At 52.2% G+C, this 24,594-nt stretch overlaps 1 protein-coding gene across 1 annotated transcript; it reads right to left on the bottom strand.

Moving 5' to 3' along the window:
• Positions 1-504: 504 nt before the first annotated feature.
• PSMF1 (proteasome inhibitor subunit 1) lies at positions 505-11,798 on the bottom strand. The gene is made up of 7 exons (XM_030532944.1): positions 11,640-11,798; positions 9,622-9,774; positions 8,617-8,699; positions 7,233-7,427; positions 4,637-4,690; positions 2,340-2,498; positions 505-2,166 (listed from the first exon to the last, which is right to left on the bottom strand). The coding sequence occupies exons 1-7, from the start codon at positions 11,766-11,768 to the stop codon at positions 2,115-2,117; spliced, it is 825 nt and encodes a 274-aa protein (XP_030388804.1). The 5' UTR covers positions 11,769-11,798; the 3' UTR covers positions 505-2,114.
• Positions 11,799-24,594: the final 12,796 nt, after the last annotated feature.

The raw sequence follows: 24,594 nt of genomic DNA, 5'->3' as shown, positions 1-24,594 counted from the left end.
GCCCTGAGAGCCAGAGAGTGCTGGGACTCAGCTGTTACCATCGGCACCTGTCTGCAAGGGGGCTGAGAAGGAAACGGGTGTGGGAAGGATTTATTTTCCCCCTTTTGCTTTCTCCTTTGGGACACAATTGCCTGAATATGGCATCTAAGACACAGGAGATCCAGTGATTTTAGACCCAGTAGCCACAGGTAATGCTGATCTTTCCTTGGGTTGGGCAGTCACCTCACACAGACACCTTGTCTTCTAAGCAAAGTGTCCAGTAGTGCTTGCTGGGGGAGAAGGTAGCAGGTGTGACTAATTTGTGTCACAGCCTGGATTTTCTACTCATAAAAAATGATGTGGATCCAGCCGCAACAATCTGAAACTTCTAACCAGGAAGGGAAGTGAGAGGCTGGGGAAGCCCGAGGAAACCTTTGCTTTGTCACTGAAGCAGCAATGGAAGGACTGACATTTGGAGAAGTTGTCTTAAGTCAGAGGAGGGAGCAGAGTCCAGGAAGCACAAGCAGCAGTTCATCCAGTTTTTATTTTAGTTATAAGATCCTTAAAAAAAATTCAAACCAAGAAAAATCAGGAGAATCAGTGACTTAAATTTTCAAAAGTAACTAACAATGCTGGGTCCCAGCACAACGATCCTGCAACAGGGCAGGATTTTCAGACCATGCTAGTTGCCTGCCTTCTGAAAATCAGGCCCCTCTAAGGCACCTCAGACACAGCGGCACCCCAAATCAGTAGTCACTTTGGAAAATTGACACCACTGAATTCAGCTGGACAGGATCTGCAGAGGACAGTAACTATCCTGTTAACATACTAGCCTGGTGTGACTGAATTAACAAAACAAAGAACAGCCACCTGAAAAATGCCTCCTGTAAAACACAAGGGAAGTCAAAGCACAACAGCTATAAGCAACCCTCCACCCCATTCTTACATCACCCCACCCAGAAACTATAAACTACCCTGATCTCAGCTACTCCAATGTAATTGCAGGATGCAGGGACTCCACCAAAACAAATGGAGTTATTCCAGATTTGACTGAGCACGGGCGGAGAAAAAACAAATATTCTCCAGCTTTCTGTGTCCCCCCAGCTAGTTCCCTTTGTGCGTTTGACAGCACTTGGGATACAGGCAATGCCATCTTCCCGGTGTTTGTGTAAGATTCCCCCTCAGCAATCGGGGAGAGAGACTTAGGAACAGACACAGGTGACCATAAGAACCACACAAACCAGCAAGGGAGATGCAGGGGCAGGATCTGAAACTAATGGTGACTTTTTTTAATTGACTAGATTGTGTGTTGGTGTCTTTAGATCTAGGGGCCAGATGATCAGCGGATCTAACTCAATGTAGCCCCACTGGAGCCAATGCAACTAGGTCTGGCGGCACCAGCTGAGGATCTGGCCATGCTGCTCTAGAGGCAGAAATTGAAGAATTAATCCACTGCCCCACTCAGCCCTTCCTAACCCTTTACTCGATTGGCCACTGAGGGGCGAACGTGAGCACAGAGCAGGGGAGAAACCCCGGATGCCTTTACAAGCCCTTCCTGGCAGGCACACTGCAGCTTCCTGCATCCACACCTCAGTAACTGACTGCGCTCTAGGCCAGGCCTGTCTGAGATGTACGTGTGGCCAGCTGGGAGCAAGTATGGAATGTAGGACTCTCCACTGGCAAGCTCGTCAAGACCAAGTCGTTACCAGACCGGTGGTGGGGAGTGGGATGTTTCTCTCTAGCAACCACCAGCTGAGTAAATCCCAGAGCACACATCACGGCCGTCCAGAGAAGGCGATACAAGGAAAGCAAAGGAAATGACATTTTTTTCCACACAGTTTTCACAGGGCAGTTCCAGTTCTGAATAACACACCCCAAGCTGCTCTCTGTTCTTAGCGCACGGCACTCATGTTTCAACAGGTGTTAGATTACAAATGGCTACGGATTTCCCCAGGGCATCAGGCGGAGAGACGAGATCCACACGCTGCCTTCTCTGCTGTTATACATGCAGTGAAACCTTTACAGCTGATCTGCAGTGTAGGGAAAGACTCTAGTGCCCGGGGAGAAAACTACAGCTGAAGAGAGTCTTCCAAAAAGGGGAAAGGTGGGGAAAAGGTGCTTCTCTCTCAGTGAAGTCACATGAACATGTCGTCGTACCCCGGAGGGGGAAGGTGATCTGGATCTGGCCTGCAACAGGAATGGAATGTAGAGAGCAGAGTTACAGGAGGAGTCACAGAGTGAAAACTCCGCCCCCCCAGCCCCCAGCGACCCAGAGAGTCAGGTGCAGTTTGCGAACAACAGGAAAACTCCAGCATGGTTACAGTCAGAAAAGCAAAGAACACACACATCCAGATACCCACCCTGCAGGACGGCCGCCCCCTGGTCCAAATGGGTCGAATCTGGCACCTGGGGGAACGGCCCCAGGAGGAAGCCTGTTTGGGAGACCTGACGATGGGTCGATAAGAGGCCTTCGAAATCTGGAGCGCAGTGGATCGGCGATCATACCGCCCCTCTGGCCCCTGGGAGGAAGAAGAAAGCAGGATGAGAGCAAGATCACAATTAGCTCTAATTGGAGATAAGAGTAACCAGCTCCCCGTCTGCTCCGAGCTTGGCTCACTGCTCCACGAGCAGCCCATTGTTAGATCGCCGTGTGTGACTCTGGATGGGATGGGAATGCGTGCGTACAGCGCAGCAGAATACGTGCTGGGGAGAGTAATTCAGTGAGAACAAGAGTACGCAGTTAGGTGTGAACATGAGGCTAGGGGGGCTAGACGGGTATACAAGGACGAGACTTCACGCCTTGTTTTCATTTACAATACGGCTCCTGTGGTTTGCTCCGGCCATGTAAAGGGTCCGTAGGGTGAAAAGGAATCAGCCCCCTCTGGCCAATGCCTGGTATCACTACCCTTTGGACTCATCTACATTGGGAAATTGTGCAGTGTTAGAACACGTGCACTAACATGATGTAAAACATGGCTTGGCACACCATGCAGACAAGGACTGTCGTAGTGAACACCCTGTCGGGGGCTGTGATGAATTCACCCCCGGGTGCGCACACTGCACAGGGTGCTACATAGTTTTAGCTAACACATGTTCTACCGTGACGTGCATTGGGAAATGACAAGCCCCTTCGCTGTCCTTAATGCAGCCACAAAGAACTGCAAAATAGGCACCTGCATCTTTTGCGGTCCCACTAGCCACCTATAGAGGGGGCTGAGCAACGAACGGGGGGCAGGGGGGAGTAGTTTCTATATTCCTCCAGTTTCTCAAAGGATTCAAGAGAAACTGTGACCCAGGCCAGCTGGGAGAATACTGGAGACAGCAGCGAGTTAGACTGCCCGCTGCTGCAGGCCTGGGCTGTTTTAGGAATTGTGAGACACCCCTGCCTTGGTTTCCTTTGCTGCTTGATTGTTATTCTTTAGGTTCATTTAGCTCTATGCTTTTGGCTGTCTCTGATTGAATGCAAGAGCCCCCACCCCCACCCCAACACCATGTTGCAAGAGTTCCCAGACCCCTTCTTTGGCATCAGTGGCCTGGAACCTTTTCCAAAGCCGTGCCTGGAAGCCATTTGCTAGATCAGTTCTGCCAGCCTCAGCTCCTTGCAGCTCTGTCATGCTGTGCACTGTCCTCATACTGTATGATCTCAGCTGGAGCCTCTGGATGCTACCACAGTAAAAATAATTACCATCAGCCACAGTAAGCGCCTTTATGACAGCTAGCTGCTCATGGAAAGTCCCACGGATCCTACATAGAGGTCCTGGGGCTCAAAATCTGCCTCCAGCAGGTACCCACTTTGGATCAAGATGCTATATACATTTAAGAAAGAAATCTCTTTAGGAGAGATGGGAAGGGGGGTGGCAACGACCCGTCCTGATTTCCCTTTCCCCGTGGTATGCAGGGCTGATTCCAGCCACTCTCTTAGCCCTCCGCTGCAAGCTCCTCTTTCCAGCCTCCAAGGAACATTTCCAGAAGATCCCTTTCTAGCCAACCCTCGTATAACAAAGCCCTCCAAAGAGAAATAAATCTGATCCTGATCAGCCAGAGTCTCCAAATGGCAGGACTTCCAGGACACCATAATGAGCTGGGTAGTGTTCCCATGGACTGGTTTTACTTTGGTTACATTGTTCTTTTACTGGAATGGAAAATGATGGGTCAGGTCCCCCCCTTCCTCCCCAAACAGAGCTGGAGCCCCAGGGAAGAAGCAAGGCACCCTGCAGCTTCCCTCCCTATGGCTCCCATCTCCTCGGGCAGCTGCCTCTCCTCTCTGCTCTTGGGTACGTCAGAACAGCCCTGCAGATCCAGAGGGGGCTGGAGAATCCGTGGGCTAGACAAAGCAACATTTTAAATTGGAGGCTTAAATTCACTTAATGATGTCTTTAGCTTTGATTTACTGGAGGAATTACTGCATGTTAAATGAATACCAGCTGACTATTAAACAAACGCAGATTCCAACCAATCAGCGATGTGAGAGACAGGATCTTAGTACAATATTAAAACCATATTTCGGTTTAGAACCAGCTCTTGGTCCCTGGGCACTTCACACACAATAAGTGTTTTATTGAAGTCCTTGTTGGAGACACTTCACTGAACGCACCAGTGCGGCCAATGCGAGTTATTTCAGTCACTCCCGACACGATCCTCTCTCGGGGATACTCACCCAAAGGGGTCCAGGTCCTCTCCACCCACAGCAAAGGGGTCCCGGGGATCAGGCCTGAAACACAAGACACAATTACCCCAGTGAGAGGTGTAAATTTCCTCAGGTCATGCCCTACGGTGGGTGGGTATGGGGTATGAAAGAGAGTGTACAGGGGGCAGGCAAGATTGAGAGCCCAGGCAGATGACATGCATCCGACGAAGTGGGTATTCACCCACGAAAGCTCATGCTCCAAAACGTCCGTTAGTCTGTAAGGTGCCACAGGACTCTTTGCTGCTTTCACAGGCAGATGAGTGTGCCTGTGTGAGCAGCAGAGCGGGCCACTGGAGAAGGCGGCTGTGCTCAGGGACGATTCTCTGCTCTAGTCGGGTCTCTGTAGTTTAGTCCACATTACAGATGCCAGGAACAATCGAGCAACCTCACTGTGCAGACTGGTGTTACCAGAATGTCACCAGGGCTGGCGTGTCCAGTGTGCAGCTAATGGTGTTTTGTGAGGTGGCCTGCGGTTTTAATCGGTGCAGACGTGGGACTGAGGGAGACAACAGGTGGCAGCACACATGGCCCCACCTGAGCCGAGCAGCCTGGTATGCAGGACTCCACAGTTACCACCTCCCTGTGCTAGAGGGTGCACGTGGCTGCCATCTGCTCCACTTTATGGAAAGGCAGCTGCAGGCCTGGAACTCCCAGCAAAATGCTAACACGGCCCTGGGCAGAGCCTGAGAGGGGCCAGGATAGCCCATCAGTACAGGGACAGGCTCCCAAACCACAGCACAGCCAGCGAGCCGACAAATTGACACTGAAACCCGCGGGGCTCCCACGAGCGTGAGAGGAGGGAAGGGTGTGGGGGCCTGGCAGGGAATGCGACAGCGCCCAGTGGGAGCACAGACCCAGCTTTCAACACTCACTCGATGCCTTTTGTTTCTGGTGTTTGTGACGAGGGTTTTACAACTGCACGCTGCACCCCCCTGCCAGCTCCAAGGCAAGCCAGCCATTGGCAGCCATTGTCTTGGACCCCCCCGCCCCTGCCAGCCCCACAACTGCAGAACCTAGGGAATCACAGAGGCTCGATGAACGCCAGCAATGTGAAAGGAACCAGGGGTAAGATGCTACAGACTGTCCCTCTGATCTCTCGAGGGACCAGTTCTGCATGCGCTACCACAGGGACAATGCTCTGGATGGCCACAGCAGGCTCTAATTTCCTACCTGGCACTTGATTAAAGAGGAGTGCGGGGGGAGGAGAGAGAATAAAGAGCTCTGCCCCTCTGCTATCCCAGGGAAAGATTATCAGGGTGCAGGAGCCCACAGACTGATCCCTCGCACTGGGGGCGGGGAGCTGGCAGCGTGACTGCAGTGTCACGATTTTCCATCCGGAATGTTGAGAAGGGAAGCAAAGTTAAAAGGCTTTTCCTCTCCCTTCCATAAGCCGCCTGCACCTGCACAGCCGCAGCTCAGCCCCTGGCAGCGTGGGAGGCACTGTTGGCAAACGGACCCTGGACGAACTGCTCTCTCTGCCACAGCCAGACAGGGTCCCCGTTCTAACTCCCACCCCCAGGCCCCACCAGATCCCAGCCCCCTCTGGGGATCAAAGGGAGCTCTGCCATCTGCCCTCCCCCTTCAGTCACAAAGCACTAGGCTGTGCAACCCTCAAGCCCACTGGCCAGCACTGCCACAAGCCACCCTGCCGGACTCAGCAGCCTGAACTGACCACCCATCCTTAGCATAGACGTGGCCAGCTCTCCCATCCCACTGAGCCATCAGCCAGCTAATGGGGCCTTCCTCCCCATGGCAGCCCCTTGTCCCACCAGCCCTGCACACCCAGTCCCGCAAGGCAGGACAGACCTCAGAGACTGGCCTGCTTCCTTCCCTGTCCTGTGCCCTCCTGACACTGGCTGCAGGGCCCTCCCACCAGCTTGGACATTCCTGACAGATCATGTGGCAGATTTCAGCCCATGTCTGGGCCAGACCATTAATCCTTTCCTGCCCTGGTCCAACATGGGGCTTGCACACTCTACCCCAAGCTGCCATCCTGGCTCTTAGGGATGGGAGGGGAAGGGGCCCCCTGAACCCCTAGGCAAGGGGGCAAGGCCATGGCACAGAGGCGGAGCGACACAGGTGCCTTATCCATGCTGGGGGGGTGGGATGTTACCTCACTCTTCTCCCAGGAAGCCAACTCTGGCAGCATTTCATCCAAAATACAGGGTGGGGTCCCAAGCTCCAGAAAAGACTCCCACTGGTGGGCCAGCTTAGAGGGAAGCCAGCCAGAGCCCCATGCCAACAGCCTCCGAGGGTTGGAATCAGCCCATGGGTGAACCAGAAGCATGGGATTTCTAAGCAGTGCTGATGGGGTGCCAGGACATGGGCTGTTTTAAAGAATCCCCCTCCTGCATTGCTTGGATCCCTCCAAGAACTAAACTTGCGACACAGAACTAGACCGTGCACTGGTGCCCACGAGGACACGTCTGTGACAGAGGCTGGAGTGGGCGGGTGTAGGAAGGAGCCACGAAGGGCCGGATGCTCCGTCACTGCTTTCCTGCCACCTGCCACATTTGAAAGAGGTGCAGGCTATGCGGTCCCATCCCCTACCCAGCATCTCACTCACCAGGATGGCTGCTGGCCACCGAGAGGCTGCCAGGGAGGAATCCTCAAGGGGTCATAATCCTGAGTGGAGGCAGGCGGGACCGTCTTCTCAGGCTTGGCCTCCTTTTTGGGGTCACCCTTCTCTTTGGGAGCCTGCAACGGAGAGATGATGCCTGTGACAACCCTGGTCTGCAGCTCCTCGATGTTCTTGTACACCCTGCAGGGGCGAGAGGGAGAGTCAAGGCTGACAACTAGACAATGGACAACACCTAACAGGGCCCTGCTAGGAAGGGTTTGGTGGGAAAGGCCCTAACACAATGGTGCAATGGGCTCCGAACATGACACACACAGAGAACTGTCCTTTCCAACTTCCCAGCAGTACCCATGGCACGTTCATCCTGCGTCCACTGCCAGGCTGCCTGCAGATGTCAGAGCAGGAGAGGGAACCTGGTGGATTTAGGTTGTTTCTTGTTTGGAATTGCTGGCTGGTGTCCAAGCCATCTAAGATTTCCTTATCTGCAAATGGAGGGGCTGGCTGCAGCACAAACAGGGCTTTCAGGGGCTCTGGTAAAACTGAAGTTAAAAATGCCGGAACGGAACAATCTCAAGACCCACGGCACTGGCGTTTGCTGACATCTCAGGTGAGAAGCAGCATTCAGGCATTAAGCAGAGAGCAGCTGGGCAAGTCTCATCTTCACCCAGCTTTGCAGCAGAGTTGATGGAGGCAGGAAGGAATCACCGAACTTGGAGGTGTGGGGTATGTGTGAATCCCTATCAGATAATACAGCCCACCCTTGCTGATGCAGCATTGCTCCCTACAACACACGTTGGGTGCTCTGTCCAGTCTTGTGCCCGATGCCCCAAGCCACAGCGCGTCCACTCCCTCAGGGGACTATTCCACAGTCTAAGTGCTCTCAAGGTCAGAATCTCCCCACGGTTACACACGGAGGGCCGCATGCAAACTCTAAGGAAGTACAATCACTTTCCCCATGGCAAGTTGGTAGCATAGGTCTGTACTGTGGTGGATTCAGGCTGCAAGTTCCTTGGGGGCAGGGTCTGGGCTCTCATGCAGGGAACACATGATGGCCAGTGCTCGGGAAATAAAGTTACAGAGCTCTCCAAAGGCTCAGCCGGGATTAGAACTCCCAAAGCAGCGAGCTCCCAGGCCTGTGCTCTGATCCAGAGGCTACGTGGCCTAACTCCCTCTTTTCTCCCAGCCTGAGCTTGGGGTGCCATCTGGGAACGGAGGAGGAGCAGAAAATGTGGGGGGTATCGAAGCTTTATCTGCAAAGAGTCCCTCAGGTTCCTCCTAATGCACCCTCTCCTCCCCAACCCCAATCTTTGCTTGCCTCCCCTCCCCGTGGGCCCAGATACTTGTGTGGAGAATCTCCATGAAACACAGTTACCTGTGGAAATCATCCAAGTGCTCCGGGTCGATGTAATCTGCCACTGTTAAGGTCAAATCAGCTACCTGCTTTGAGCTGCAATCCTGGGGAAGGACAAACAAAACGCTGCTCCAGCAGCCAGGCTCATGGAGGGGGGGAGGAGGAGCAGACACAACAGCAGAATGGGGGCTGGGGGGGGGGATGGGGAAATCTGAGGCAGGGGCAATCACTGGAGTTTGCTTCTCTACTGGCACTTGTCAATGCAGTATCTACATGTCTGGATTCCCAGCTGTCTAAACCCAAGTGCAAGCAGCTTGCAGTGGCTTGAGAAGGCTCTTTCCCAGCTCGGGCTGCAGAGGGTTAGACAGGTACAGAGCCAGCGTTCGATCAGGAGGAGAGGTGTCATTACACAGGGGATGGGGGTGACAGAGCAGACAGCCTGGCAACAAGCATCCGGAATTCCACAAGATGCACAAAGGCTGCAACTCATCCGCCGGCGTGGGCTGAGCAGTAACGACGTCACAGCTTCAACCAAATGGATGTTTGACCTTACACTGGACACAACACTTCCAGGGCCAGGTCCTTGGCTGGGGGAAAAAGGCACTGCTCCATGGCAGGCCATAAGTGACACTGATTTACACCAGCGGTGAACTTTACATGACTCACAAGCACACAGCATTCTGCACACCTTTGAGGACTTTACGTGCCAAGCTCCGCCCTGACGTGTATCTTGAGCACCACCCTGACGACAGTGACACTGAATCGCATGGAGCCAGCACAGAACCTGGGCCACACCTCTGCCCTCTTTAGCCGGCTGGGTTTCTCGTCAAGTGCCTCCACTCAATAGGAGCCAAGGGCATTGGGGGACACAGGAGGCCAGGAAAATGGATGCTCAAGTGAGTCCCAGCTCTTATTCTTTGCCTCTCCTCCCTTACAGGGGTGGCACTGACTCCCCACCTCCTGGGGATCTGAGACTCCCTGCAGGGACTGATCCTTACATAGCACCCGGCCAGCTGGAAGCCTCACCATGACGTTGAGAATCATGCTGGTGTCCACCATGATTGCCTTCAGCAGGAGCTCGTGGCGGTCATCCGTGGACTTGTATCGCAGCGTGTACAGGTCTTTGTCGGCATTCCACCCGACCGGCAGCAACTCCGACTTCCTTTCATTGGGACCCGGCTGCACAAAGGCATCAGAGAGAACAAGCTGGAGTCCCAGCTGATACCAACAGGACAGCAGGAACAGAGCCGGCTGGACACAGGAATCTGAGAGGAGGTTTAAATCCCTCCCTTCTCTTCATGTGTCATTTTATAACGCCTGCATCTGAAGAAGTGGGGTTTTTACCCCCAAAAGCTTATGCCCAAATAAATCTGTTAGTCTTTAAGGTGCCACCGGATTCCGTATTGTTTTTGTGGATACAGACTAACACGGCTACCCCCGATACTTGAAACCTGTCCCAGGTCATGAACAAACTAGAGACCCCCCCAGATCAGGGTCTTTTCTGACATTAGCATTTGATGGCTATAAATGTGACTTCCTTCTAAAAGAGCCCCCAGGCCAAAACCTTCTCTGTCAGCTAACAGCAAGGATCCTTCCCTTCTAGAGGGTGTACATAAGGTGAATGTAACCCATCACAGCTCTCCTGGGATCCACTCCTGTCCATACTTGCTGCCGGATGTAATGCTTACTGCTGTGAGTAACCCACAGCTACGTCTACACTGCACAAAGCAGGTGTGTTCTTACATCGAGATGGATAACTCACTATAACACTGTAGTGGAGTCAAGGCACTGTAGTCTTCACTTCAACGCAGCTAACTGAAGTAAGCCCCAGACAGGGATAAGGTACAGACTGGACAAGGTACACGGGGTAAGAACTACCCGTACTTTGTCTGCACTAGGATCTCACAAGAAGGCAGCTATCTCAATGTAAAAACACATCTATGTTTTTTCAGGGAAGACTCAGCTCCCTAGGCTTGGCTGAGTCCGCAGGATAGGGCCCTGCAAGCTGATCCGCATGGGGTTCACCTGCGCCCATCAGCGTGGAGCATCAGAGAGACTCATCTGCTCCCAAGCGTAAGGCAAAGAACTTTCCCATCCCTAAGGTTGATGTGGGCACAATATGGTTGTTATGATTTTTCTTTGTCTATCTGAGAGCAAAGGAATCTTTTAAAGGTGAAATATTATAAACAAATGACTCGCATTCTTAACAACCACCAGGTTTTTAAAGACCCAAGAAAGAACTAGAAAAGGCTGCACTGCAACACCCGCCTCATCTTCCCTGTCAGCGGATTTGGTCTCAAATGTGGGTTTTGTAGAAATAAACCTTCACGGCGGAGCAGTGAGTCTGAGCTTTGAAACAGGGATAGTTTGGTGGGAGCAGGTTATTTCTTTCTCAGCAGCCGTCACCCTGGGGCTGGCAGGGACCCTACCGAGAGCAAAAGCCAGGGAAACAAAAGTGAAACTAACCGGGGCGTTAGCACGGCCTGTGCAGTCCCCAGAGACCAGGCGCGCAAACAATGCGCAGGGCCCGGGCCCCCTCCTGCGCTGGGCTCGGCCGCGCCTGGCAGCACTGGGGCCCCGGGCTGCTGGGGATCGGGGGCAGGCAGCGCCCCTCTCCTGCCTCCCCCGGGGGTGACTGAACCGCGACCCCGGGCAGCGGTTTGGCCCCTCCCCCCGGCAGCGCAGCTCCCAAAGGCGCCCGTGGGCGCTGGTTACACCCCCGCCCCGCCCGGGCCTGTGCTCGGGGGCCCCGGGAACACCGCCCGCCCCTTGCAGCGCCGAGCCGGGCCGGGCCGGGCCCGGGGGCCCCGGGAACACCCCTCGCCCCTTGCAGCGCCGAGCTGGGGCCGGGCCGGGCCCGGGGGCCCCGGGATCACCCCCCGCCCCTTGCAGCGCCGAGCTGGGGCCGGGCCGGGCCGGGCCCGGGGAGCCCCGGGATCACCCCCCGCCCCTTGCAGCGCCGAGCTGGGGCCGGGCCGGGCCCGGGAGCCCCGGGATCACCCCCCGCCCCTTGCAGGGCCGGGCCGGGCCGGCGGGCCCCTCACCTGGTCCCCGGCGCCCAGCGCGCGGTACTGGTGCGTGACCAGCTGCCAGTGCACGAAGCAGAGCAGCGAGTCCTGCGGGCGGCAGAGGCCGGGCGCCTGCGAGGCGTAGAGCAGCTCCAGGCCGGCCATGGCGGGGCCCGGCCGCGGAGGGGAGGGAGGGGAGCGCAGCGCAGCGCCCGGCCGGGCCCGCTGGAAACGCGCGGCGGGCGCTCGGGTTCCGCTGCGAGAGCGCCGGGGCGGGGCGCGGGGCCGGGCCCGGGCCCGACACAGCCTGGGGCTGCCCGAGCACACGGGCGGGGCCGCAGTTACCCGCCGCCCCCGGGCTTCCGCAGGGTCTCCTAGAGCAGCGACTGGCAGCTTCCCCGTGGCCCCGTCCTGTCCGCATCCTCGGGCCCTGTCCCTCTCCCATCGCCCTCCCCGGGGTCCTGTCCTGTCCCCATCCCCGGGACCCCGTCCCCCTCCCTGGGGTCCTGTCCCGTCCCCCTCCCATCCCCATCTCTGGAGTCCCGTCCCCCTCCCATCTCCCTCCCCGGGGCCCGGTCCTGTCCCCATCCCCGGGACCCCGTCCCTCTCCCCAGAGTCCCATCCCTGGAGTCCCCCTCCCCTCCCCAGAGTCCTGTCCCGTCCCCCTCCCGTCCCCATCTCTGGAATCCCGTCCCCCTCCCATCTCCCTCCGTGGGGTCCTGTCCTGTCTCCATGTCCCACTCCCCAGAGTCTTATTCTGCCCCCTGCCCCCCCAAGTCTCACCTCGCGTAGAAACTACCTGCTTACAAAACCGGACACAAACATACAGCTGCATCACACTAGAGCTGAACGATGGCCGACTGTCTCATGGTTACCATCTAATTATAAAATAAATCAAAGTTGGAGTATAAATATTGTACCTAGGGTTCCATATGTAGTACATGGAGCCGTATAAACAAGTCGTTGTCTGTATGAAATTTTAGTTTGTACTGACTTGGCTAATGCTTTTTTTGTAGCTTGTTGGAAAACTAGGCAAATCTCTAGATGAGGTGAGGTACCCCATGAAAGACCACTGTGTACCCCCAGGGGTTCACTTCCCCTGGCTGCGAAGCACTGTACTAGAGAGTTGCATCCCTGCTCTACATTCCAGGGCAGGGGGGAGGCTTCAAATGTGATAGGAGGATCCTGCTCTCTCCAATTCTAGATGGTTTGCACCCTGTTGCTCTTCCAGCCCCCAGTCAGGCTGCTGGGAGCTCTCCATCAGAGCCAGATAAGTGACCATAGACTTTCTACAGCATCAAAATACATGACTGTGAGTTACCCTGGTGTCCCTAGCCTCTGTTTGCCAGAAGCTGGGAATGAGCGATGGGATGGATCACTTGATGATTACCTATCAGGGGGCAGCTGTGTGAGTCTGTAGCCACAAACACAACAAGGAGTCCGGTGGCACTTTAACAGATTTATTTGGGTATAAGCTTTTGTGGGTAAAAAAGCCACTTCAGATCCATGGATGATTCCGCATGCATCTGAAGAAGTGGGATTTTTACCCACGACTGCTTATGCCCAAATAAATCTGTTAGTCTTTAAAGTGCCACTGGACTCTTTGTTGTTTTCGTTGATGATTCCCTGTTCCGTTCATTCCCTCTGGGGCACCTGGCATTGGCCACTGTCAGAAGACAGGATACTGGGCTAGATGGACCCTTGGTCTGACCCAGTAAGGCCATTCTTATGCTCTTATGTTCCCCCTGAGATATATTTTCAGGCTGTTTTTAGTCTGGGGACTGAGCTTTAATGACAAGCTAAAAAACAGAAAAAGTCTCCAACATCATTTAGGTTTAATAACATTTGGGATGTTTGGCACTGGGGAAAACTCAATTATAGATGAAAAAGTTGGAAAGTATCTTGCAATCTGGTTGCACTTTATTCATGGGGAAAAAACCAGAAACCTCAGTTGTCTGTCAGACAAGCTCATGGAGTTAGTTCGACTTGTTATGGGTTTTTAACTAATTCCTGACAAATAGCTAGAAGTTTAATAGGTCCTGTTGTGCTCATTTGAGCCCTGACCCTGCAAACACTTCACAGAGCAAGTGTCAAGTGAAGCTCATGCATAAGTGTCTGCAGGATCTGGGCTTTCTACTGACATTTCCAATTGTGCTCAGTATTGATGTGGAGAATAATACCCACTAACGATGCATAATAACCACAAACAAAACACTTACATCTTTATGCAGAGTGAATTATTCAGGGAATTTTCTGCCAGGTGACAGAACTACAAAAAAACCACCTTTCGTTCATTGTGCTCTGATGCCAGGCTAACAGGAATGAGTGATCCTGTCAGTTGGAAAGTATGTTAGAGAGACAAAGTGGGTGAGGTAATATCTGTTATTGGACCAACTTCTGTTGCTGTGTATCTGGGAGCAGGGGAGGGGTCTTTTCAGGAAGAAGTGGCTATCTTACAATAGCTAACTAACGGGTAACACTAGTCAGATTAATTTCTTAGGCCCTGCTGCTGCAAACACTTGCGGGGGTGTTTAGAAATAAGCACCGACATGCGTGTGAACAAGACCAGGGCCTTACTAGTCAAGGGTACCCAGATTATATCCCACCTAATTGGGCAGATAGTTTCACAAGCACGTGTGACCATGCTGAAGCCCAGCAAGCAGGGGCGGTGGGCGGATTTTATTGTAGGTATGTAATTAATTACCAAGAGGTAACCATTAAGTAAGCATATACATTCAATCCCATTGGGAAACTCTGTCTTCAATACAAGTCCCTTTGAGCTGAGACTGGAGCAAAAGGCAGAGCCCTGGAATTGATGCTGGCCTCACTTCAGTGCCAGTCCAGATGAACACTTCTGAAATCACTGAAGTTGCTTGGGTGGAAAATTGTCGCGAGTGAGAGCAGAATCAGGCGCTTTTTGTATTAAGAATAACGGGTCCACAGGTGAATTCAGCGGGGACTCAGTCTGCCGTGTGTGTTACCAACCATTCCAGCTGCACTCCACCACTTCTGAAATGATCCAGCTCAGACCTGCCCAGGTTATATGGAGGGGAGGTGATGTGAGGTCAGCTGATTTGGGTTCTGCCGCTTTATTGCCCTGAGATTGCCGGGTGATGATGTTTCTAGTGTTCTGAGTTCCAGGTTCTGAGCTGTGCCGGGGTATGGAGACTGGGGCAGAGAGCATTCTCCTCTGCTCAATGGAAATGCCCCGACCTTACTGTTAAGTGAATTGTTTCATTAGACTGACCTCACACTTGGTAAGGCAACTCCCATCTTTTCAGGTATTTATACCTGCTCCTGTATTATCCACTCCATGCATCTGATGAAGTGGGTTCTAGCCCAGGAAAGCTTATGCCCAAATCAATGTGTTAGTCTCTAAGGTGCCACAAGGACTCCTCGTTGTTTTTGCTGATACAGACTAACACGGTTACAGCTCTGAAACCTGACAGGGCCGGTGCTCTCATTAAGGCAAACTAGGCGGTTGCCTAGGGCACCAAGATTTGGGGGCACCAAAAAGCGGTGCCCCCATTTTTTTTTACAGCTGTTCCTCCCCGAGCACACGGTCGCTGCTCCACTTCTCCTGCCTCCCAGGCTTGCAGCACCAATCAGCTGTTTGGAGCCGCAAGCCTGGGAAGAGAATTAGAATGGGGCAGCATGCTCGGGGAGGACATGGAGCAGAGGTGAGCCAGGGTGGTGAGGTGCCGCATGGCTCCCGGGGGGGAGGGGAGCCTCAGGGCAGGGGGGAAGCTGCCGCGGGGGTGGGGGCGCCTCAGGGTTGGGGGGGTGGGGAGCTGCCACAGGGCTGAAGTAGGGAGGGCGCAAGGTGGAAGTTTCGCCTAGGGCGCGAAACTTCCTTGCACTGGCTCTGAAACCTGACCTTACAAGGAGGCTGCCGTTGTCTTCAGAACCCATCAGACCAGAGGAACAGGAAGCCAGTGATCAGGGCCACAACACTCCAGTCTGAGGGTATGTCTACAGGGCAATCAAAGGTGTGATTGCAGCCTCGACTGGCAGGCCAGCACAGCTAAAAATAGCAGTGAAGTCGCTGCAGAATGGATTTCAGTGCAAGCTGTCCATGTACGACCAGGGACCCAGGGCACGTACTTGCATTGCTAGCCTGCGCTGAAGCCCCAGGCTTCTGTATCTTCACTGCTACTTTCAGCCATGCGAGCTAGGTGAAAGCGAGTGCAGGCAGGCATACTGGAGCGGCAATAACGCAGTGTAGACGACCCCGGGATTTTCCTGGGAGCACAAATATTATCCCACGTGAAGGAAACTCTGGAAAGGGCCTTTCCTGAAATAAATAAAATCCCACCTGTTGCCTCTGTGTCTCACAGTGGGGTCATGGGGAGAGAGGGACTGGGCACAAAGTGGGGTTTTGTACCCTTATTGGCCCATTCCTGTGTCCTAGACTCATGTGAAACAGGGCAGAGCCCTCCTCCGGTTAGTAACTTCCAGGCCCCGCTCTCGACCTGCGATGGCTCCAGGAACTAAAAGTGCACACTAGAGGGCCCTCTGTCTCTTTCAGTAGAACCCCAGGACGGATCCCAGAGGTGAGTCTCCATTTCAAGGCTGCAGGAAGCTGGTACTCCCAAGGAGGGGCGTTCCTGACTCCTCCACAGGGAGAACCCAAGACCTGCAGCAGACGCAGAAAGGCCGGGGGAGCCCCCTCTTCAGCCCTACAACTCCCTCCCCCCTTGTAGAGGGAGAAGGGGTAGCAGTTAGAGAGACAGAACTAGAGGTGGGTCCCGCAAAGGTCAGGTTCCGCACCCAAACTGCCCCAGATGTGGGAGTGTTTGGGGGCAGGACTCTGGTTCAGGTCCATCCCTGTAGGATACAACTGCTTTGCCGTAATAGCCCCCACTTCTTCTCAGCCGGCTTTGCACACAAGCCTCGCAGCATCCTGTGAAGCAGGCACCACACCTGTTTCGTAGCTGGGTAGACTGAAGCACAGAGACATCAAGGGATTTGGTCCTGGTCGCACAGTTTGTCGGTCGGTGGCAGAACCCAGGAGTCCTGTGGGAGCGGAACAATCAGACTGTAATAGGGATGAGGCTCACTCTCAATCTCTTTTGTGAAAGGAGGTCAGCCTGCCTGCCAGGAAGGCAGTGGTGAGCCAGGAGAACTCTAAGACGGGTGCAGGTCTGTACAGTAATTAGCGAATGTGTGTACAGTTGTTTTGAAGGGGAGTGAGGTACAACAGAGAGAGCTCCGAGAGGATCTCGGGGGGTCTCCCTCTGCCAGCAGGGGGGAGAAAACTCTCAAATAAAACAAAAAACCTACTGAAACAAGCCACTTTACTGCACCCGATTCCCCCTGGGCAAAGAACACAGGACAGATGTGTAGTCACGTTGCTTGATGTGCTATGGGAAGGTGCTCAGATACTACAGTGATGAGGGTGGTAAAAGAACCTAGGCAGACTAGACTAGGCTGGGCACTGGCTGATCCGGCATCAGCGCTAAGACAGAGGTAGAAGGAGCAGGTGTTTGCAAAGCAGAGGGGCACCTGGTTGGGGCTGGGGAAGGGTGTTCACTCATCCGCTTGGTGTCCTAGTGAGTCACTGCACACAAGGGCCTCTGTCAACAACGGGTGGGAACCAGGCACATGAAGGGAGCCCAGCTGGGCAGTTCTGCTGAAACCTCAGACATCACTTGGGGGTTCATTAAAGTCTGCGGGACTCCCTCCCTGGAGCTGACTCCCCCCCGAGGCACTGAGCCAGGCTGGAGACAACGGAGAAGCAACAGGGACAGATCTGTCCCACCTTAGCCTCTGAGGAGCATATTCTTCCCTCGCTTATTCACCTCCCCCCCCATGTAGCTCTGCTGAAGTCACTGGGGTGGCTCAGGGGGAAAACCAGGGCAGAATCTGACCCTAAATCAACACCAGTTTTACATGGGAGAGGTGGCTTGATGCAGTGGACGGCACGTAGGGGTAAGATCCAGGAATTCCTAGCCCAGGCTTGGTGAGTGACTCTCTGTGGTTCAGGAGGAGTCACTTAGGCCCAGACTTTCCAAAGTGTCTGTTAACCTGGGGTTCCCAACGTTAGACACCAAGGGCCTGAACCCACAACTTCGCTGAAGTCAAATGGGAGCTCTACATGCTCATCACCTCTGGAAACCCAGGTGTCTAAAACTGGGGCAATCCAAAATTAGCCGCCCTTTACTTTTCTGTCCCAGTTTCCCGGTCTATAAAAGGGGACAAATACTTACCTACCTCATAGGCCTTTTGTGAGGCTTAATTAGTGAATGTCTGTACAGTGCTTTGAGCATGCAAAACTCACTGCGTTCTAGAAGAGTTGGTCTTATCTCAGCCCCCAGCTAATCACATCTTGCCATCTTCCTCCTAGGTTTCCTTCCTGCCTTCTGGTTGCCAGGGAAATAGCTGTCCTGGTAACCAGCTGTCATCTATCTTTTACCTTCGATTGTACCAGTCTGCTGGCATCGCTCCAAAATTCTCTCTTGTTAGATCTGTGAACAGCAGGTTGTTTGGTTTGATGGTGACAGCCCAAATTGATCGTTCTCAGCCCCTTTTCCTGTTACTGATTTCTCAACAGCAGTATTGTGCTGGCTTTCCGGCCACCTTGGCATGGTAAATGGGACTGGAAAGAGAAAAAACTGTGCAAGATCCCAGTTATGAATCTAATTTGCATGCTTAGTCGGTATGTTTGTGTCAGTAGGTTCAGTAACTCTGCACATGTAAAAGGGCCAGTTCTGGTCATTTGGGTACGCAGTTACCCAATTTGGGTGCATAATTTTGGTAACTGGGCATGGACACACACTTTGTGTATGCAGTTGATGGTCTTGCTTTTTTAAAGTGTGCCCTATGCTGTTTTCTAGATTCCCATCTATATTTCTGCAGCTGAGGCCTCTACCGAGCAGAGCTTGCCAACATCAAACCAAAATATTTGCTAACCTAATTTTTAAAATAAAGACAATATTGCAAAACATTAAAATATGCTTCAGTGTCACGGTTGGATTTTTTAAAAGAGCAACCCCTTCTACGTCTCGAAGGCACTTATGGCTGTACCACAATTAAGGACAGCTATTAATTTTGACAGGGTTCTTTTCATCTTTGTACTCCCGTTTCTCACTGAGACGCTTTGTTTGTAACATGTTCAGCTTTATTTTTTGTGGCAATATGAGTTGAAATATTTTCAGCAACTTTAGTTTTCTGTGCCAATTAATTTTAACTCAAATAAGTCAGAGGCATGTACAATGTCAGAGGAACCACAAACCACAGAAAAGTTAATGTAACATCATTAGGGGAATATCAAGGTGACCTTGCCAAAAATAATCTGGAGGGGGGAAATCAGAACATCCTTTGTGAGTCGGCAGATTTTCTTGCCTTCCTGAAGCCACAGGAAATAATACTCACACATTTAATTCCTTAGGCATTTGGAAAATGCTATTAGAAATACATACAGGGGCTCATCTGGAGAACTTTTGCTATCACCTGAGATACAAGGTGGGTGAGGTAATATATTTTATTGGATCAGCTTCTGTTGGTGAGAAAAACAAGCTTTCAAGTTTACATAGAGCTCTTCTTGAAGTCTGGGAAATTGACGGCAGGACTACACATAAAAGGCTGCATTCGCCAGGCAAGCTGTAGAAACCCAGTTGTGGGTTTGAAGGATTAGAACCGACCAGAGCCCTAGGCTAGAGTTGTGGGAGACCTCTGGTGAGCTTTTCAGCATGTGAGTAGATTCTTTTAGTGTTTTAATATCTTTTCTCAGTAATGCTTTCACCTTAAGAATAAATGTGCTTGCTTAGAAAGAGCTGTGTGGTGACATAACTGCAGGCAGTTCACTGGTCTCCGCCCAAAAGAGGTGATGGCTGGGAGCCAGAAACTTAAAGTGGGTGTCTTTGGTGGACCACAGGCAGGGGAAATACAGGTGTAGTTGCCTTGAACTGTGACAAACATTATTTGCTTTCCCATAAGAATGGCATCAGGCCCCTCTGCATCGGCCCCTATATCCCTCTGCCAGAGTACCTGGTTCCCACGCTCTGAAGCAACATCACTGCCACTGGCCTATAAACTAGGGCTCAGAGCCACACCTGTGTTCGACAGGAGGTACCGGAAGTCAGCCTCCCACCGAGGCACTGTTGGAGAAAGGCCCTAGGAAAGAGGACCAGGACTTGTGTGGTGAATTAGTAACAGGGACAGGTTTTGATGCCCAGCGAACATCCTGAAATGAGATTAACGCTGCAAGGATAAAGCTCATGGTTGCTGTTGGCTTTGTCAGTTAACTTCGCTCCCCTTCTCCCCACTATGAAGCAAAATGCTGAGAAGGGAAGTTAGCCACTTGCTGCTGGATCTGAATGACTTCAGGGAACAGTCCAAAGGCCTTTAGCAACCTCCAGATTGCGGGAGCCAAGGCAAAGCTGGAAGCGGTGGGGGCAGCAGCCTGGTGCGCTCGTTAAGTTCACGTGGCACTAAACCAGTTGGACTGGCTTGAAGGAAAGCGGTTGGGGCTAGCAGCATGAGGCAGGTAAACCGATGTGTCAATTGCCGCAGAATCTCACGGTCGGCTCCATCTCCGTCACGCAAACCACAGCCCTTCCTGGCGTTCATACTTTCCCCTTGGCTCATTGGTCTCAGTGGACAAGCCCTGGTGCAATATTTCACTTTAATGAGGGGAAAAGAAAACAGATTTCTCAATCGACCGGTCAGACACAAATTCTAGAGACAAAAAGGACAGAAACTGCAGCCAGCTCATCTGAGGTGACGTACACACATCCTGCCATTCTGGGGTGGCGGGGCGGGATCTTTGTATCTCACTCAGAGCGTGATCCAACTTCCATATCAATACAGAATGCAGTGCGGCTGCCAGCCACCAGGGAATTCCTGCTGTTGAACTAACAAAGGGCACTCGCTCTGCCCACAGAGCAGCCGTAGCGTGGTAGGAATAAGTTAAGTAGACACACTGGCTGTGGAGCATCTCTTCACTGCAACTCTCTCTAATAATAATCCTGGGACTTGCCTTTTCTGCTGCTTCCTCATTTCCAAGGACCTGTTGTTTCCCAGTAACAAAGCAGCAGTGAAGGCTGGGCTAATACTGACACCAAGGTTACGTAAGCAGCACTAGGCCCACCTAGCAGCGAAGACTCAGGAGAGTTTGCAGGGCCTAAATATACTTGTCCTGGCACTGGACAGCTGAGAGTGGGTGTTGGCTCACGTCCTCCTGGAGGTGCCTGTGGTTGAGGTTATGCTAATGGCAGCTGCCGCTGATCAGTTCTCAAGCAAAGCCAATCGGATAGCCCTGGAGTCGGGCGCTTTGGCACCCATACCACTTGCGGTTATATAGGACGCCTTCTGTTAGGGAGAACATAGCTGGTCCTGGTGGCTGAATGACTTTTAGGGAGCTGGCTGTTTGGGTGAATGGCTTTTCCTCTGGGCAGGCAGTTGCCAGAAGAGATTAGTGGAGGACATACCTACTGGAGGAGGTCACAGAGGTCCTTGTGATACTTTGCTGGTGAAGGGCTGAGTCCACTTTGGAGGGAGAGGGGATGAAATGGAGCCCATGGAGGCTTCAGCTCAGGTACGAGTGTTCAAACCTCCCCTCCCTGGCAGCTGGGGTGTGTTGGGAGTTAGCACATACTGAAGTTCTGGAGCAGGGCAGTGCCACAGCTTTTACCAGGGTGTGAGGCCTGCGAGCCCTGCCTCCCAGTGCCTGGCTGTCAGTTCTGCTTGACTGTTGGTGCTGGTGGCATGGGGGCCCCACCCAGCCCAGTGGACTAGCAGCTCTTTAGCAATGCAAACAGCATCCTCCGAGGTGCGAGCTTGTGGAGGCAGTAGCTTGGGCCATTCTCAGAGCACTTCTCTCCTGGGTTGTTTTACCTTTCCGCCTGTAGCCTAGGAATAATCGTGTCGTATGGGAGCAGCCACAGTCTGGTCTAGTGCAGAGGGCAGTTGATGGCTGTACTCCCACCCAATTTATTCTGTCACCTTGGGTGAATTGACACCATTGCCCTGTGCCTCAGTTTCACCATCTGTTAAAAGTATTGCTCATGCTGCTCCACCTATGTAAAGTGCTTTGAGCTCTTTGGATGAAACAGCCCCATTCTTTAATATTGGCAATGCGGTAAGGTCCCCGGATTATTAACTTCAGATGAAATATGGGGCATAAGTACACATTGCGGGGAAGGCTAATTAGAACTGAAACCCTTTACTCTCTTGAAACCAGAGCGTTGTCAAACGCGTCCAGCTGATGAGTCATGAATCTGTTGGTGTGATGCACCCCCTACAAGCAGAACTTTCATTCCAGCTTTACCAGGCTGTTCTGAGAACACAGAAGGTCGGGCTTGTTCTAATTGTTTAAAAACCCTTTTGGCAGAATACATCAGATCTAGTTGTGTCTGTTTTAAAAGCTAAACTAATTTATTTTACATTTAACATCACTGTTGATAGATATATTGCTTCATCTAAATGTTCTTTTACTGTCTGGTTCCTTCTACTGCTACTGCTGCTCACTCTCCCAGCATGTGGTTTCAATCTCTTCCTCATAGAAAAATCCCTTCTCTCTTTCCATGTGTATTATGGTTTCATTGTTCCAGGGAATGCAATTTGGGAGAAATTAACAGATGAGGCAAAATGCTGTGGCAGTAACCACCTCCATTTCAAGAAAATAGGTCCATCAGTGGCTATTAGCCAGGGTGGTCAGGGATCCAACCCCATGCTCTGAGTGTCCTTAGCCTCTGTTTGCCAAAAGCTAGGAGTGGACAACAGGGTTGATGATTGCCTGTTCTGTTCATTCATTCTCAAACACCTGGCACTTGCCACTGTCAGCAGACTGGGCTAGATGGACCTTTGATCTGACCCGGTAGGTCTGTTTTTATGTTCTTAAGGAAATAAAGGGGAATCCTTTAATAATATGGGGCAAAGCTTATTTTTAAGAGACACAATCCCACAATGTTTAGAGTCTTGATACAAGATCACACGTTTGTATCACAGCATGTGATCCTTTGCTTGGAAACCTTTTTATTTGCACCAAACACATCTCAGTAGCCCCATATCAGATAAAGGTCGTAGAATATTAGGCACTGTCCTAAAAAAATACAGGATGGGGACAGGTTCTCCCCTGAATTACATCCTGCACAGCCCCATTGGCTTCTGTGTAATTTAGGCAGGAATTGTTCCATTTAGCTTGGCACTGAAGGGTTTCTTTCTCTTTCTTTTATTGAGCTCTTTGCTAGGAAATGGGCTGGTTGCAGGACAGTGGGGTGAGGGCAGTTCTGGCCAGAAACACAGTGTGAGCTGGGACTGGGAGTCAGGCTTCTTGGGATCTATTCCCTCCCTGCCACTGACCCACCGTGTGACCTGTGGCAGATCATGTCATCACTCCATGCCTCAGTTTCCCCATCTATGAAATTGGGATACTAGTCAGCTACCTCATAGGGAGATTGGGAGGTGACATTAATGAATGTTCCCTCAAGTCCACTGAGATCCTCACATTGCAAATGCTGTAGCATGTAAGTGCAAGGATCCTTATCCAGTTCACTGGAGCACTGTGGGGCTATGACCCACGAAAGGGCAGGTTGAGCCACTAGAAATCCCTGTCCAGCCAGTTAGCCAATTACGACAAATTTTGGGCACACTCCTGCCCTCTGCCTCTTCCTACCATGAAGGCAACTCACTTTCTATTACTCTCCAGGGATCTTTGCTGAGTCTTGTGCCGGCTCAACTGACCCTTTAAAGAAATGATGTGACTTGTAGTGCTCCAGCTGTGAAGCAAGGAGGTTGAGCATTATTTTACTCCATAGAGTGAAAACTACTTTCCCATGAAAGCCCCTGCCTCTTGGGGCTGCCTTGTGCACGGACCAGTCTCTGCTGCAGCCCATAAGCTCTCACCTGTCCACTGGCTTGTCCAGGCCTGGAGACGGCGCCAACCAGCATATTAAAGGCGTCTTGTTTAAAGCGATGCGGTGAGGCTGTGCCTGAGAGCCTGGGAGAAAGCGAGCGATGGCACAGATGGCCCCGCATGACATAGCCACCTGCCCCCAGGGAAAAAAATGGCCAATGACACAGCGGACCAAACCCAGCTTGTAATCCCCATCCTGGGTGGGGCATGTCAGCCTCTGACAGAGAGCCAAGAGGGTCTGACCTTTTCTTACCATTTGGCAATGCCCATCCCGCTTCTCCTGCCAATAAAGTCTGACTGAGTTGAGCATTACCTCGGCGCTGCTTGGGCTGCACATCTTTCAGAACAACTTCCCTATGCTTTGGTTGGAAGCAGATAAAGAATAAATGAAAAAAAATAACCTTTGGTGATGTCTCATGGCTCCATAGACCTTTCCTCTGCAAACCCTTTGGGAACAATACGAACCACACCCAGTAGTGGGCAAAACTCAAAAAAGGCCAATGAAGAAGGAAGAGATTTTCTTCCATTCCCACAATGCTATTTCTCCAGAGTGCTGTCCAGACAGTCACCGCTGAGGACAATACATTCATTTCTGAATGGCACCTTCAGCCAGCTAGCATGCCTCCCCATCCCGAGCAGGCCTGGGCATGATCAGGCAATGTTATCTGGAAGTATCTGTTTCCGCTATCAGAGCTGTTGAGTAATTAATAGTCTTTGTTGTTAGCAATCGATAGCAACAGAAAATATCCATCAACAAAAAGGGGTCTCCATGCAGTTTACCAGTGGCTGGATGCTGCCAGGTGCCGAATTCTCTGGTCTTCATCCAGCAACACATTTCAGCACGTATGCTGTGCTGGATTGGGCCAGAGCGGTTAGCACCTTGTGAGATCAAGCACCAGGTTCAGATCTCTTGGGTGAAACCTTTATAACTGAGTCTGGCCCTGTCTAGCTTGAGTGAACATCACTGATCCGCTGGGACTTTTCACACAAACAAGGGTTTGTCCCAGGAGCCTTTGCCAAGATTTCACCTCTGCCCCTGCATTGTTGTTCTGTTTCTTTTATCCTGGTTGCCACTTGGCATCTCCATGGGGGTTGTGCTGATTGCAGTGGTGCTGTATTGTTTGTGAGGCACTT

Source organism: Gopherus evgoodei, chromosome 14 (assembly GCF_007399415.2).
Source record: "Gopherus evgoodei ecotype Sinaloan lineage chromosome 14, rGopEvg1_v1.p, whole genome shotgun sequence".
NCBI classification, from domain to species: domain Eukaryota; kingdom Metazoa; phylum Chordata; order Testudines; family Testudinidae; genus Gopherus; species Gopherus evgoodei.
This window is presented reverse-complemented; position numbering and strand designations above follow the sequence as displayed.

What these genes read in the sequence shown, in the direction of transcription:
- PSMF1 (XM_030532944.1), bottom strand. Translation starts at nt 11,768, where the DNA reads ATGGCCGGCCTGGAGCTGCTCTACGCCTCGCAGGCGCCCGGCCTCTGC. An exon ending in CACTTGGATGATTTCCACAG is followed by an intron (nt 7,428 to 8,616) that starts GTAACTGTGTTT and finishes TCGCCCCTGCAG; the next exon opens with GGTGTACAAGAACATCGAGG. An exon ending in GAGGACCTGGACCCCTTTGG is followed by an intron (nt 2,499 to 4,636) that starts GTGAGTATCCCC and finishes TCTTCCTCCCAG; the next exon opens with GGGCCAGAGGGGCGGTATGA.